The sequence below is a fragment of the Falco rusticolus genome, chromosome 14, assembly GCF_015220075.1.
Source record: "Falco rusticolus isolate bFalRus1 chromosome 14, bFalRus1.pri, whole genome shotgun sequence".
Lineage (NCBI taxonomy): Eukaryota > Metazoa > Chordata > Aves > Falconiformes > Falconidae > Falco > Falco rusticolus.
In genome coordinates, this window is record NC_051200.1 from 6,690,194 (window position 1) to 6,705,615 (window position 15,422).

At 36.2% G+C, this 15,422-nt stretch overlaps 1 protein-coding gene across 8 annotated transcripts in view; it reads right to left on the bottom strand.

The window, feature by feature from the left end:
• The window catches only part of STAG2 (stromal antigen 2), an 83,472-nt gene that overhangs the window by 20,294 nt on the left and 47,756 nt on the right, over positions 1-15,422 (bottom strand). For all 8 annotated transcript variants that reach the window (XM_037407759.1, XM_037407756.1, XM_037407760.1 and 5 more), the window contains exons 7-20: positions 14,278-14,482; positions 11,881-12,032; positions 9,359-9,432; positions 9,120-9,243; positions 7,859-7,957; positions 7,683-7,762; positions 7,078-7,185; positions 6,036-6,147; positions 5,295-5,412; positions 4,473-4,576; positions 3,511-3,603; positions 3,207-3,296; positions 1,952-2,155; positions 320-390 (exon numbers count right to left, since the gene is read on the bottom strand). In XM_037407759.1, the coding sequence (XP_037263656.1) occupies positions 320-390; positions 1,952-2,155; positions 3,207-3,296; positions 3,511-3,603; positions 4,473-4,576; positions 5,295-5,412; positions 6,036-6,147; positions 7,078-7,185; positions 7,683-7,762; positions 7,859-7,957; positions 9,120-9,243; positions 9,359-9,432; positions 11,881-12,032; positions 14,278-14,482 (1,634 nt within the window). The remainder of the gene's footprint in view (positions 1-319; positions 391-1,951; positions 2,156-3,206; positions 3,297-3,510; positions 3,604-4,472; positions 4,577-5,294; positions 5,413-6,035; positions 6,148-7,077; positions 7,186-7,682; positions 7,763-7,858; positions 7,958-9,119; positions 9,244-9,358; positions 9,433-11,880; positions 12,033-14,277; positions 14,483-15,422) is intronic.

Sequence of the window (15,422 nt, forward strand, 5' to 3'; positions counted from 1 at the left end):
AACCAGTAAAAGTTTAACTGGTCTAAAACATTTTTAAAAGCAACCACCAAAAAAATACCCGCCATGAATACTCCCCCAAACCCCAACAATACAAAAAAGCCCCAACCAAACCAACAAAAAAAAAAGCCCAGATGATTTCAGTTTTGTATGTATTTCTTCATATATTCAAAACGTGTGATGTTGTGCACAACACTAAACATTCATGCGAAACAAAAAAACCTCCAAGTTGCATTAAAAAGTTAAGATATCAAATTAAAAACAAACAAAAAGAATCCCACACACCACAAACCCTGACAGATGTTTGCAGAAGCCTACTTACTTGTGAAAAGCAGTGATTCTTTTCAGTGTTGACAAGACTTGATATGCATCATCTTCATCAGGTTCCTCCCCCTATTTAATAATCATATAGTAAGAATCCCAAGCAATGTATACTAAGCAAACTAAGGAACTAAAGATAAAAACACACCAAAAAAAAGGAACAAAAAAACCCCAACACCCAAATTTAATAACACCAAGCCCCAAAACACAAACACCCACCCCTAAACTGAACCAACAACCACCAGAGAGAACTGTATTTAAATTATTTATCAATGACACATTTGGTTTTAGAATAGTTAAAAGAGTTTCAGAGTGAAAGTAGCAGTTCATGTTTAGAAATAGCAGCACAAGGAGAAACAGAAGAGGGGGGTGGGGAGGAGGGAGAAGGAGGGAAAAAAAGTCTAGGCTAGCAGAATACAATGTTATTATGTAGGTGCTTCAATTTTCTCTGAAGAATCCAGCAGAGGCCACTGTCAGACAATAGATACTGGACTAGATGGGCCACAGGTCACTACCTCAATCTTACTTTAATCACAGGAAAAAGCCTTTGACAGAGGTAAGAATGTGTTCTGTTCTAATTTTCCCACAAGTTCTGACAAACTTGCATTTAGAGAAAGAAAAGGAGTAAAAAGGAAAGGGTCCAAGAACTACCTATGTAAGTACGCATGATAAACTCTAAGGTCACAGAAACTCCTCCTCAGTGTACCAGAGATACTACAAGTCCCATGCATTTCACTTTCTGTTGTTGCACAACCTCAAGCACTACAGATGTCAACACCTCTACCGCAGCATTTGCCATTTCCCTTCAAGCCAACTGTCTGACATTTCATTTCCTTGCTTTACCTCTTCCTTCCCCTCACAAAGGGAGAAATAAATGGATTACTAGGCACATTTCTTACATAGTCCATGTATGCCTAGGGTTTCTAGAGTGGAGTCCTGGTTCAGGCCAATAAGCAAGAGGAACAAGAGTAAAGCTTGATAAAATAAGTCTGCATCCGTGAAGTGTGGAGAATGAAGCCGCCAGAGAAACCTCCCATGCTCCTTATCACGTATGAGGAGGAGGAGAAACAAGTTTTGTCTGAATGTCAGAGAACCCACGTAGCGAAGTTAAATACTGTATTAGAAAATTCGCACTCTTCAGATTAGCACAGTGTGGGAACAAAGCAATTTTTAAGCTATTAACTGCATCTGCTTGCATTCAGGAAGGGAGGGGGAGTGTTTTCTAGAGATTTTAACAACAGCAACGTGCAATCACAGGGCAAGACTAGCAACACTAGTACACCTGAGAAGAATCCTAGTGGAATTACAATGCTACATCTCTCAAAAGCATCAGCTTAAGAACCTAAAGGTGAAAAGTTTACGTAATTTTGTAGTTTATCTGAAACTTAGCTCAAATTCCCAAAAGACACTTATCAACAAGAGATTAAAGACTCACTGTCATTGTATAAAAGAACAGTCCGAGATCACATAATCACAGCAATGATACTGTTGTATTATTGTGCTTCACTTAGCAGGTTTGAAAGTCAGAGGGAAATTTCCACCCCTAAACTCACTGACTTGCATGGGAAGGCAGAACAACATACTGGAAATATTTTACAAGGGCAGGAAACGTTGATCTTGCATATTAAAATACCTCTTGCAGGAAGTCTTCAAGAAGACGATTAAACTTGTCTGCCAGTTCATCTATTAACTGACTTCTTGCAATGTCAACCCTGTTAAAGATTGTGAATTCTTCATTACAGAGAGCGTGGTACGTTTTGGAACAGGCTTCCAAAACATCTATATCTGTGTGCTTCTCCACAATATCCCGGATTTGTCGCAGTAAGGCATCCAAATGCTACAAGAAAGATGAGGCATGGAAAAAAATTATGTATTCATATATATACACGCATGCGTGTGCACATATCTTGAATTAACCTTAAGGAATTTTAAAAGATAAAATCAATTTATTACTTTTGTAACTATGATACAGAACACAACTTCTATAAAGCTCATGAAGCTTCTCAGTAAAAAATCTATTTAGCAAAAATTAAGTAGGAGCTTGTCAAAGGCTAAAGATTCAATGCATTTTAAAAGTCATTAAAAATTTGCAATTGTCAGTATGGTTTCATCCAACACTTGAATTTCCAGTGACAACTGAACAACACAGAAGCATTTATCTCCCACTCACACAAACATTTATAAATCGTCTTAAAAGCTGTATAATTGAAGATTTAGTTTCATAACACTCAAGTATCAGCACTGAAACCAACTTCAGTTGTTCTTACATGCCTTCCTTCAACCTGAGTTGCTCACTGCTGCTCTATCACTGCTAGGTTATGCTGTCAACTAAACATTTTATGGCTGTTTTGACCCTAATGATTTCCAGCTACTTGCTTCACAATAGAGCAAAATATTGCATTTGAGAAGGAGAAAACAGAGGTGAGAACAGCTTACCCCAACTTCATCCCCACAGCAGATAAAATGAGAGCGGTAACTACATAATTTGTCATCTGGTAGCTTTTGCCTTTTTATGATCACTGAAACTAATACACCACCGTCTTCATTGCATGAAAAAGAGAATTATCAAGCTACTTCTACAAGCTTTATCTGTCTGGCAGCATACCTCAGACATGACCATAACCAAAAAATAAATGCTCTCGCAAAAAATCCATCGAACTGGCAAGATTCTCTATTGCTATAGAGGCCTTAGAAAACTCCAACTTCCAGTGTCTCTAAGAATACAGTAACAATTCTGAAGTCCAAGTCTCATTCTCAATAAGGGTTACAATAAATAAGGTCTCACTCAAAAAAACCCCACACCTACAATGGTGACTGGAATTCCAATGACTAAGTCTAAATTGTGGGTTTTCTCCTTCTGTATTAAGTGTTATTAAATGTTACCTTACCTTTTCTAATCGCCCTGTTGTATAAATTTCCAAATCAAAGTACTGTGGCAACTGCAATAAGTTGGTGACCTTTTCTGCATCTACAGAATACTGTAAAATTGACAAAGAAAAATGTTTAAATGAAAGTGTCTTGGACATCACAATTTGTTATAGAACAATCAAATACTAACAAAGACTAGTAAGAAAAAAAGAAGACTTGTGCAAGACATACAGTTAGTTACAGAAACTACATATATATTTACATGTGTATGTGTTACTACATTTATTTCAACAGTCCATCAGCAAGAAATGGAATTACACCTACCTTTGCTAGCAACTGAGGAAGTGCCACTGCAAAAAGTTCAGTAATTTTTGTCCTGTCATCTAACTGTGTTTTCTTTTCCTTTGCTGTCAGCACCTAAAATATTGGTATTGAGAGAGTTTTACAATTTCAAGTTCTGGTGCAAAGTTTCATTTTCATTAATGAAATGACAATTAGGTACACAGACCTTCTAATACAATTGTAAAGTATCAATGTAGTAAAAAAAAAAAAGCCAATTAAAAAAATACATTCACCACCCAAAAAATGTAATTCAAAGTTACACCTACTACTGAGAGTATCTTGAGAACAGAACTGACAATCTAGAACAAAAGGTTTACCTACCCTGCAACAAAATACCATGATCAGCATGCTTCTCTTGACAATGACAGAACAGCAAACCTTTCAGCTTATTTATGATTTTTAATGAAATGTATTCAATTCATATGTCAATCTGATCTTCATACAATTTTCCAATCTGTACCTAAATGGGTTTCTTACCAAAAGCTGCAAAAAGTCTTGAAAGCAGTTCCCTTCCCTGCTTAATGCCCCATTAAAAGAGAGCTGCCTAAACTCTATATAATCAGAGAAAACCAACTGGCTGGACTGCCCTCCTTCCAAAGAGCCTATGAAGTATATTCCCTTCCCTGATTTCACCCTTTGAAACTGAAAATAGTTTTCACTTTCCCAGACATTGGTTTTTGTTCTCCTTTCCAACCAATACTTCTTTAAAAATCAATTATGTACTACTTCTAATAGTAAAAACAAATGCAATAGTCCGAACAGTATGAAGCATGCACCAGAGTCCAGGAAAAAGTGAACTAGCCAGGTAGTGAAGGCTGTGGAGACTGAAGCTAAATTTCTGACTCCAGTCCCTTCAGCAGCAACCACCTACAACCTGCTTCTTCCCACACTGTCCCCACATAGCCATTCCCACATCTCGAGACAAGTAGCTTTTTCCTTCCTACCCTTTTGCCTGTTCCTCTTCCCACAGGAGGATGACATTCAGCTGCTTGCCGAATTGTACAAAGCATTATTTCAATCAGTGCACTTTCCTGTCTATCCGTTAAAGCTGAAATTTAAGAAACAGATGTTAATACACAGCTTGATTTCTCATTTTCCACTAGTATCTAAGGATCAAAATACGTTGTTGATTTTTTTTAAAAGAAAAGAAGAAATGCATTTAAGCCAACGGCTCATTTCCAAGGGTGGGGGTGGCACAGAGGACAGAGAGGATAAGCACCTTATAAAGCAACACAATAAAATATTCTAAAATTCAGGGAATATCCCTGGATGAGTCACGGGACAGGATGAAACAAATACCAAGTTTTATAATCATTTTAGTTCCTTTTCATTTTTTAGAGGTCCATTTACTAAGACCTATGAATTACAGAATTATGCAAGGGGGTTTGTTTGGTTTTACTGTCATTGAAGAGATGACTTTCTTTCCATAGGGTAGTTTTAACACTCAATAAATAAACCCATTTCACAAGCAACTTAAGTTTCTCTAATACCAGAAGTGCAGCCTGAACCTGTGGAACAACAGGGCAACTGGACACTGCATGCTTATTCTCTCTCTTTTCTCCCTCTTTGCTCCCCACCATTGTTCTTCCATACCAGAAGTGATCTCTTTCTATTCCTCACATTTTATAATTAGTATCAGTGATTTATTACAGACATGTAAAAATACAGAATATGTGGGGAGTCATAAATATAAACATCTTGTTTCCTCATAAATCAAGATTAACAGAAACTGCATAGCAATATAGAGCTCTACAAAAAAATCTTACGTTCTTCTCCATTCAGAGGCTCCTCCAACAGAAGACTGTTCATACATTCCCAGTCCTTCAAAAGGTCTGTTGCACAGTCCCACATGCTGTCCACAAGATAAGCAGCATGTTCATGCAACTAAAATGAGAATAGATTAAGTATTTTTCTTTATCAGCAATGAAGTTCATTACAGAACTTGCTATAATACACGGTATTTTTCTCACTTGGCTCCTGTCTGTGGCAAAAAAAGAGAGAAAATTTTGCGAGCTCTCTCAACAGAAGCTCTCTTCCCCAAGTAACTTAAAGATATGAATCCAAACCAACTACTACAAAGAGTAGTGCTACAAGATCTGTCAGAACTTGGGGAATGGGGGGGGGTGGGGGTGGTGGTGGTGCTTGTTTTGGTGGTTTTTTTTTACCTCCTCCCTTAAAATCTCCTAAATCACAATTCCTTCCCACCTATATATTAGCATGAAGAATGATGGAAGAATATTTGATAAGAGTAGAGCTCATAGCCTGTCTCAACACTGCACGCTAGACAGATCCTTCAAATAAACACCACCACACAAAACATTCTTTGATCCCCAGGTTGTATAGGAAAACTGTAACAGATTCATGGTTATTAACCAATAAGTGGGGAAAAGAAAAACAACAAGAAATGAAATTCAAAACAAAACTGACTACAAAAAACCCAACTAAACAAAACAGAGAAAAAAGAACACATTCCACAAAAACAAGGATATCCCTGAAACTCAACTTACTTCACTTTCCAAAAAGAAAAACACTAATGTTTTCACAAGATTAGCATTTGGACTTTGTCTTCCCCTCCTTTTAAGTATTCCATCATCTTCAGCATCTCTGCGGCTGAAAAGCCTGTAGGAAAAGGTATTTCAGGACAAGTTTCTTCTTCATTGCCTTTGCCACGGTCATGTGGCAACCCATATCAAGATACTCATGTGGTAATTCACATCAAGATACTGGTTTTTACAGACACACACTGAACACCTTGCTGCTTGGCTTCACATTTTGTTTTGAAAGGAAGTAATTTGGGACACATCATTTTAACAATTTTATATATGCTGAGTTGGTATTTCACTGATTGTTTCTAGTGGAATGTATAATTATGACAACACACTTCACAAACAGTGGTAATTGCATGCAATTGAGCTCCCATGCTCCTCTTTAGCAAGCTGTATTTTCTGAACCTCCTCATGAGTCATTAAAGCAGCAAAGAAATACTGGGAGAAGGTCTGTACAGTATTAGATGGAAACCTGATTTTGTTTCCTTACACACCAGACATACGTGTTGAAACTCCCCACTGCTTGTGCATCCCGTCCCATTTTTTAACTAGAAAAGTACTTTATAAAATGGTTATTATCAGCCAGCTTTGGTGGTGGACTCCAAACAGGAAAATACTCGTTATAATTCAAGCACAAGTTACACATTTGTTATGATGCAAGCACAAGTTTTAGGTACCAAACTATGTAAGCATTTTAAGATGTTTCACAGAACACAGGAAGGACGGGAAAGGAAAAGACAGAGGCATGTCTTTACTATAATTCCCTGTAGGTACAAGCTTTTAAAGCACAGCCCACAAAATTGCTCTCTATTTCCTATTAAGAAAAACTGCAACAGTTGAAAAACCTATAGTAGTGTTACATTTTCTGTACGTTATTTCTTCTTAAGGCCACTTCATTATTCAGTTTTTCCTTTTCTTAATTAAAACTAATGAGAATCACAGCATTAATGCACCCACTAAAATCTACAGGGACAAGAAGTTAACTCTAATTTCTCCACCTTACTTTTTATAAAGAAATTCCCCTGCGGCAACTGCTACTGGCCGATGAGCTGAATAAACCAGATGGTAGACATTTTCACAGTCTTCTGCAGTCAGAACTTCTTCACTACTCCTAGGGGTGGGGATGGAAAGATGGAAAGGAAAAAAAAAAAAGGCAGCTGAGTCAACAGAGACCAAACTCCAACGAGGGAGATGGAAATGAAGAAGATTCTTATTTTTTTTCCTTCAATTTATCATCCTAAAACCCAAAACAAGATAGTTTAGTTCCAAAGTCTTCCTAAACAAAAATTACTTATGAAATATGAGCATTTGGTAGAAGGTTATGCTCAAAAGTTCAACTACTGTGTAATGTTCAACGCATCACGAATTTCTTCAGTTCAAATATTCCATGATGGCTTCAAATTAGGGAAGCTGAATTCCAAGTTTCTAGCACTGTTCTAGCCAGATTGCTTCTGAAATTCCAATCTAAGTGTAAGATGCACAGACATTTCTCTAGACTTTGGACTACCTGAATTCTGTCAAGCTGCTGTCCCATCCCAAAGGTGTAAGAAATACTTTTCAATTTTAATATTTGTCGTAGGTCAGATAAGGAGATATACATGTACTTACTGTAAAACAAGAGTGAGTAATTTTATTGCTTGGACTGCAACATCGTATTCTTTGTCAAGAGTCATAGACACAATTCTATCCTAAGAACACAAAAGAAAGTATTTTCAAAGAGGAAAGAAGTGTAATACAACTTTAAAAAAATTCATACATTCTTCAAAATATGAAGTTACACTAACCTTGAATCGACTGGTGAAGAGTTCCAATTTGGAATTAAGCTCTTTATTATAGTAAAGCCCTTGCAAAGCAGTTAGGCATTTGAGTCTTACTTCTCCTTGCTAAAATAAAAATAAGAACTGAATTAGAAGTATAGGATACAGATGCAATCTTCAAATCATACAGGTTCCTTTCAGTCTGAATTAATTCAAAGACAAAGATTAAATGCTGTCAAGATATACTATCAGCAATTATGTTAACAACATAAGAATATGTCCTTGTTTGTAACAAGCCAATGAAAGAAAAACAAAAAAACCCAAAGGCAAACCCCCAGTGTCTTACCACAGTTACTGTCTCTGTAAGTCAAAATAGACTTGTTTCATTCTTAAAAGATGTACTCTAAATGCTCAAGATATTTCTAAGTAAATTCTATATGTTTCCTTTCACTTAATTAAAACTGGCACCACCTATATCACTAATGACCAGATCTTGTTAGATCAGAATTACCAAGTAGGCAAAGAAATATTTCTCCTGAAGTACAAGATCTACTTTAGCAGGGAACATGTTTTAATGCATAGATACAGAAGTACTTTTCAAACATCTAGGATGACTGACTTCATGTAGTTTCTTATCACGCCACTGCCAGACCTTATTGGTTTTCTGATATCAAACCCATAAAGAGCAATAGCATAAGTGAGCATCCCTCATTTCTTTCGCTTCAAATTCAACACCTCAAAGTCTCCAATGCAAGAACCGAGACAATGTGCTGACTCAACAACGAATCAAGGAGTATTTCTAAACTGTATCTGTTAACCACTCCGAGCAGGGAATAATCTCTAGCTGGTAAGTAACAGCTTGAGGCACTCGGCACAAAAGGGGACTTTTCCCATGCTTTTTACAGCTAGCTGAGAACGCTAAAAAGTTTCTTAACTTGGCAAAACAGAGAAACTGCCAGGCTATACGACTGGATTATTTAATGTGAAATGCATTAATTTTAAATAGTTAAGTATCATAAAGTAGAAGTCTGTATCAGCAATAAATAAATAGAAAAAGCCATTTCCTTACAAATAACAGTTTCTTAAAAATCTATATATACTCTCTACAATATTCAAAGGAGTCAAGCCTAGTTGATATAAATGCTGAAATGCCAGTGCTTCTCAGTGATAAGGAAAACAGTGACTGATTAAAACAGTTAAGAGATCAGAACCTAGCCTGGCAAGATCAGCAACCAAAACTGTGTAGTTATCCTTCATGATTCTGCTCCTTTCCCTCAATGCAGCTTACCTTATCATGCATAGTCCACCCTACATATTTTAAGTAGCTGTCATTGAGAAAGGCGTCACTGTACATCTTCATCCATATTCCAATCTCTTCAATACATATAGCTCTTATTTCAGCAATTGCATCTCTGTGGAGAGAAGTGGGACAGTAGAATCAAACAGATCAGTAATTAGAAACAACTTGTCACCAGCTTCCCAAATAAATTAACAAAAGGTAAAAATTACTTGCTAAGAGAAACTTACCGGTATCTATGCACAAAAACACCTTTAAATATTGCATTCATCATGTTTTCTATTTCATCCTGATTTTCCTGAAGCTGAAAAAATTAACAGAGTACATAACAGTGAGCAACACTTCTACAGTTCGGATCAGACAGTGCTGATGCTAGACAAACTAACATTTGCAAGTGTGGCCACTAAATCCTTTCCTTAAAACGTTCACAAATGTGTTTCACAGTACAATAAGCTATTATTTAACAAATTATATCCACCACAGCATAAAAATTTTAGTGATTCTGACCATTTGAAAATTGTTCTTCAGCTGTAACAGAGACATCTTAGGTTTCTGCAAGGTCCTTTTTAAGTTATTTATAAAAAAACTTGATTTAATCTTCTAGCAACTTTAAGCCCAATGCTCAGCTCGATTTTTAATACACTATGGTTTTTATGGACACGTATTATTAGAACAATACCCAAATCATGTGAACCACATTACAAGGAATCTTTTCTGCGTGCTAAAGAATTTATAATCTAAAAACACAAGATACTGAAAGAACTGCAAATGGCTACATGAGCAGCATCCACTGTTTTGAATACCTCCTTCCTATTCATCCATTACTCAGGAGGAAAAAAAAAAAGCAGAAACTGAGTAAGGTGTTGCAAAAAAAATTAATTTCAGAATATAAAGCCGAAAAATAATGGAGGAGACAAATCTAGTCTCAGAGTAAACACCACAAAAGAAAGGTATGCAAGTGAGCTGAAAAGTGATACATGCAGTGTTTCAAGAACACAGAAAATTCTATTTGCTTTGAAAATGCAAGGAAGTCAGTTAAAAGATTTGACAACATCTAAATATTATCAGCAGACAAGCATATTCTTTTTGCAGTTTGAACTTTAAAGGTAGGACAAATTGAGGCGATGTCAGTAAGAATAGTTAAGGGCTGAGAAAGTCCAAGTTTCAGTGATCAGATTGGGGTGGGGTGGGGAACAGTGACAGGGGGACACAAACCCAAAACACCCACCACAAAGAAAACCCCAACCCAACCACACACCACCCAAAAATCCCCACAAAGAAATCACCGGAGCTATTACCCCGATAAGGGGTGGAGGGCATGCACGCCGCACACATGCATGGGAATGGATACAAAAGGTAAAGGACCCCTCCTACACGAGTTCAGAAAACCAGCAAGAACAATTTCCACCCCATCACAAAATTTAGGAATTTATGGAAGAAAGGAAAAACTGTAAGGAAATACAGTCAGAAGAAAAAGACTAAGCAGCAGGAGAAAAGGATTAACAAAGCAAAATATTTAACATGATCTGAGCCTAAATCTAACACTTGCCCCCAGTAGCCTTTGAAATGGGTGGGTGGGTGTAGGGGTATGTGTGCGGAGATTTCAAAATATTAAAAAAAAAGACATGCAGAAAGAATCAATTAATAAAGTGAATTTTAGTACTGGGTAAGGCTGCAATATAAATGAAACAAAACCTGAAATCAAACAATTGAACATTACTTAGCAGCTTACTTTCATTTAGTACAAGAAAAACAGAAAATCAAAACCAAAACTAGAAAAGCTGGTAGGAAATCCTAAAAGCCAATATTTGTAAGAAGACTGAGATGAGAAAAGCCTTGTTTCTCACATGACTGCCTTTCCTGTGTATCAGTGTATTACTCTGAATACTGGTCTGGCATGTGCATCTAGCACAACCACATTTAATGGGTGTTTAAGGGATCAGTCTCAAATTGCAAGAGATCTTCGCGAGATGAACAGAAGATGGAAGTTGTTAGTTCATCTGAATTGTCAAGAAAGTAAAAACATTAACAGTTAACAGCACAAAAGTTGATGAGCAAAAGTGAGATGCTTCCTTCCATCATAAGAAGGTTATTTCTAATGTCTAAAACAAACAAACAAAAAAAAGCCCAAAACAGAACACCAGTTCACCAAAAATAAAAACTTAAACGTGAATGAATCTGGGCTTTCAACAAGACAGCACTGTCAGCAATGAATCAGCAAGTACCTCTTACACAAAAAGAAAGAAAATAGAAATAGATTGCATTTTCAATTTTGATAGTGTTTTCTGTGGAAGAAAAAAACTTATCTAAAGCCTTGAAACAGTTTCTGCTGAGATTGGTGTTGGCATCATAAAAGCAGTGTTTTACCCCAAGATTGGGGCAGGGGGGTGGGGGTGTTTCTCTAGAAGCCAGAAACAGTCAATATATGGTAAATTTTGCTATTTATTTGAATTCAGTTTAGGAAACTGGTCAAAAAATACAACAAGAAATCATCTATTACTGATTGCAGTCTCTCTTGCTAACTTTACTAAGATGGCACTACCTAAAAAAATTAAAGTCTATGTTTATGTCTTTTTACAGAAAACCAGACAGTAAAAGCACCTTTCAAAGTTTTTCAAACGTTAAACAAGTTAAAGAACGAAACAGAGGACTACCTTTACCAAAAAAACCCCAAACAAATTACAGAACAAGATTAATTACTGTAATTTATCAACACATCCTATGCACACCAACTACAGAAAGTTGTACTCACCTCCTTTCTTTTCTGTAGCAAGAGTTCCAGCCTATCATTAGCTCGTTTCCCAATCATTTTATTTCGTTCTGCTTCATACTGCCGTTGTGTATTGTCCATGTTAATACTAAGATTTAATGCCACATTCACTAAAGCAGTCATCAGCTTCATGGCTATAAAAAAGTGAAGATAAGGATTATTTAAAAGCTAACGTGATCTAAGAAAAGTGATAAACAAAAATCTTGAAACCCCCTCCTGTCAACCCTTTCTGTATTTATGAAAATATATTCACTGTAAATTTCATGATATACAAACTTTAGCAGTGCTTTATGAAGCACTGCATCATTTCTTATCAACACAGTAGATGGAACACTGACAATTTTTTTAATACTATAAACATCATTGTCGAGTTGAGATATAGGATGTGCTCCCTCAAAAAAATGAAGGTGGAAAGTAAGACTTACAAACATGGTCCAGGAAATATTAAAAGCATTCCATTATCAGAATCAGTTAGTAGACCGATATTACCAAATCATTCCATCTCAAACATAGAAAAAGTTCCTTCCTTCAAAAAAAACCCCATGTCTTGGACAACCAGAGGCACCATATCACACCATTCTTTTCCCCTCAATTTTAATGAGGGGCCATTTTCTTTAAATATTGCTTTATTTGCAGAAGCAGAGAAAGGACATTAGGCAATTAGAAGCTAGAGAACTGACCAAAACATAAACACTTGAGTTGGATTTTTTGTGGCATTGTACTTCAGAAAAAAAAAACCACACATACAAAAAAAAAAAAAAAAAAAAAAAAAATATCAGACAAACATGCCTATTCCAGAAACCAGGAAGTGGTCAATAATATACTTGCTTTTCTTACAAACTTTCTAACCAGGCATGGAAGGGCTTGCATTGGCAGAGCATACACAGAACATTATTAAGCGTGTAGAACTAGCATAACGTTGATGAGTAAGGCATGAAGACATGCAGATATACCAAAATATCACCACACTGTGATCACCAAGGATATCAAGATGAAAAGAACAAGCCTCAGCTAATCATAGAAGCCAAATCTACTGCAAATAACAGTAAATATGGATAGAAGGATTTTGTTGGCTGCGTCTATCCCATATAAAACACAACCTTCAAGAACACAAACTGTAATCTCATATGAAATGCACAAGTAATTACACAAAAATCAATAGAATTGATGACTGATGTGAACAAATACAAACAGACTACTAATAAAAATTATTTTGTGTGACATTAACATGCAACAGGGAAGTTTTGCAACTTTTCTTCAGGCACAACTCAAATCACAAGAAGTAGTAAAAACCTGTTTTCTAAAGAACTAAAATGTGTATTAGCCATATGGTACAACGATCAAATTGAGGATACAGCAGAATCACTATATTCTCCTGAAATAAAAGGGTTCATTCCTTTCCCCTTAATAAATGCTGTGGCTAGTGGGAGCCTCTCAGCAGCAGCCCAAGCCACAGTGTGCTCATGTATATTCAAGAGAGAGGATCGATGAGATAGAGCAACTGATCACGCAGTCAGACCTGAAGCTAGCTGCACATCAGGCAGTTCCAGTGAAGTTAACAAGTACTATTTCCACTGTGGCAAAAGCTCAGTTTCATTTATAGTCAAAATTCACCTTGTTCAGACTAAAACTGCTGTAAGCAGCCTTACGCGGGCAGACTGAATGCTGTCTGAGGCCTCTCTCAATAACCAACACAGGTTTAGGACTTCCTTAGCCAAGAAGCTTATCCTCTGGTCCATGTAATGGCATATTTATTTTAAACACTCTACACTTAACTCGTAAGCAATTTCTTTGTAATTTATCAGAATTGGGGGCGGGGAAATCACATAAAAAAGACAATTAAAATCATACAGAAATTTAGTGACTGTAACACTAATGATGAATTCTTTACAATTATTTTTAATGCAATGAATGGAAATGCTACTTCCAATTACATTGTGACATAGCCTCAACATACAGCACAATTTATATTTGTAGTAAAAACTACAACCAATCTAAAATAAGACTCCTGTCTGACTTAATGCAGAGCAGAAACGGGTTCAACTGCATTTGAGGTTAAAGATACCTCCACCCTTATTATGACTGAACACAAACTTGTAGAATCAACTGAAAAGTTTCTATGTACTGGACTTAATGCTAACAAAAATTTAAGTACCAGACAGCTGATAAAGAATGCTCTAAAATAACGTTGTGTTTCTCAGTAAAAGCAATAAAGACATGACAAGAAAGCTGTACCAAAACAAGCTGCATTAGACAAAAACAGTATCAGACAACAAAACACAAGCTGAATGTTGAATATCAAGTTCAACCAGAACAATTCTTTCATGTGCAACACAACATAAAATGGAAGCAGTACACAGAAAAATATAATTCACTGACCTGCCAGTGTGCTAGTGTGCCGAAATGCTCTGACTTGTGAGTCTGACAGCCCCGTAAGCAGTGAAATGACAGTATCCATCATATATTCATCATATATGATGCTATATTGACATTGTCGGACGAGTACTCCAATGAACTCACAAAAACTGGATTTGAACTTCTTCCACTGGGGACCAGCCATAGTTAGTGGGTAATCTCCACTATCCTATTAAAAAAAAAAGGGAAACAGGAAACTCTTTCAAACATCTTAAAAGTTATTTTATTAAATAAAATTTAAAAAAGAGATGGGTATAACTTCAAAGCCAAAATCTCCAACGCATTAAAAATGACACATCAGAAGATTATGATTCCACAACTATGCATCTACTTTGCAGCCTGGACTTGTTATATACAGAGACAACATTCTATGAGTCCTACCATAAACAATTCACATAATCAGATACACTGAAAAAACTACTAATTTCTCCTTTCTGTCCTACTCCCCCAAATTTATTTTTAAAAAAAAAAAAAAAAAAAATCATACCCCTTACAAATCTGCTTCAGATTACACTAGAAAAAAACAACCATCACACGAAGAGTTGACATGCTTAAGAACACTCAGTTCAGAACAATAATATAAGTTTAGGGGGAGATGCTTACATACCAGGATGAAAATTCCTGAAGTCATAAAATGACTACTATAACACCTAGAAGATAACACATGTGTTCCTCTCCTCATTTGGAAACCTTTACAAATAATGATAGAACAATGGGCAGGGGCAACTCAATCATTTGTATCAGTGCTTCTGTGATCAGCTTATTTAAGATGCTAAACAACATTACAGATTGAAAATTAAGAAAGTATCCATGAAAAAGGATTAGAAATCTAGGAGTTGCTCATTAACAAGAAAGAGTGAGCATAACATAGTGATAAAAAAACCTGAACCAACAGTCCCAGCTGAAGCTTTATAAATTTCATACGACATTACCTTAGAGTAATCAAATCTATTATGCACTGAGATAGTTCTAAGGGATACTAAAATCTTCTTAAACAAACACATATTACATTCTCTCCTGTTAAAAGTTACCAACATTTTTTGGATTTTAATTGGGGAGGAGGGAAGTAAATTATTTCTGTATTAGGCAAATTTGGGAAGGAGGTTTTA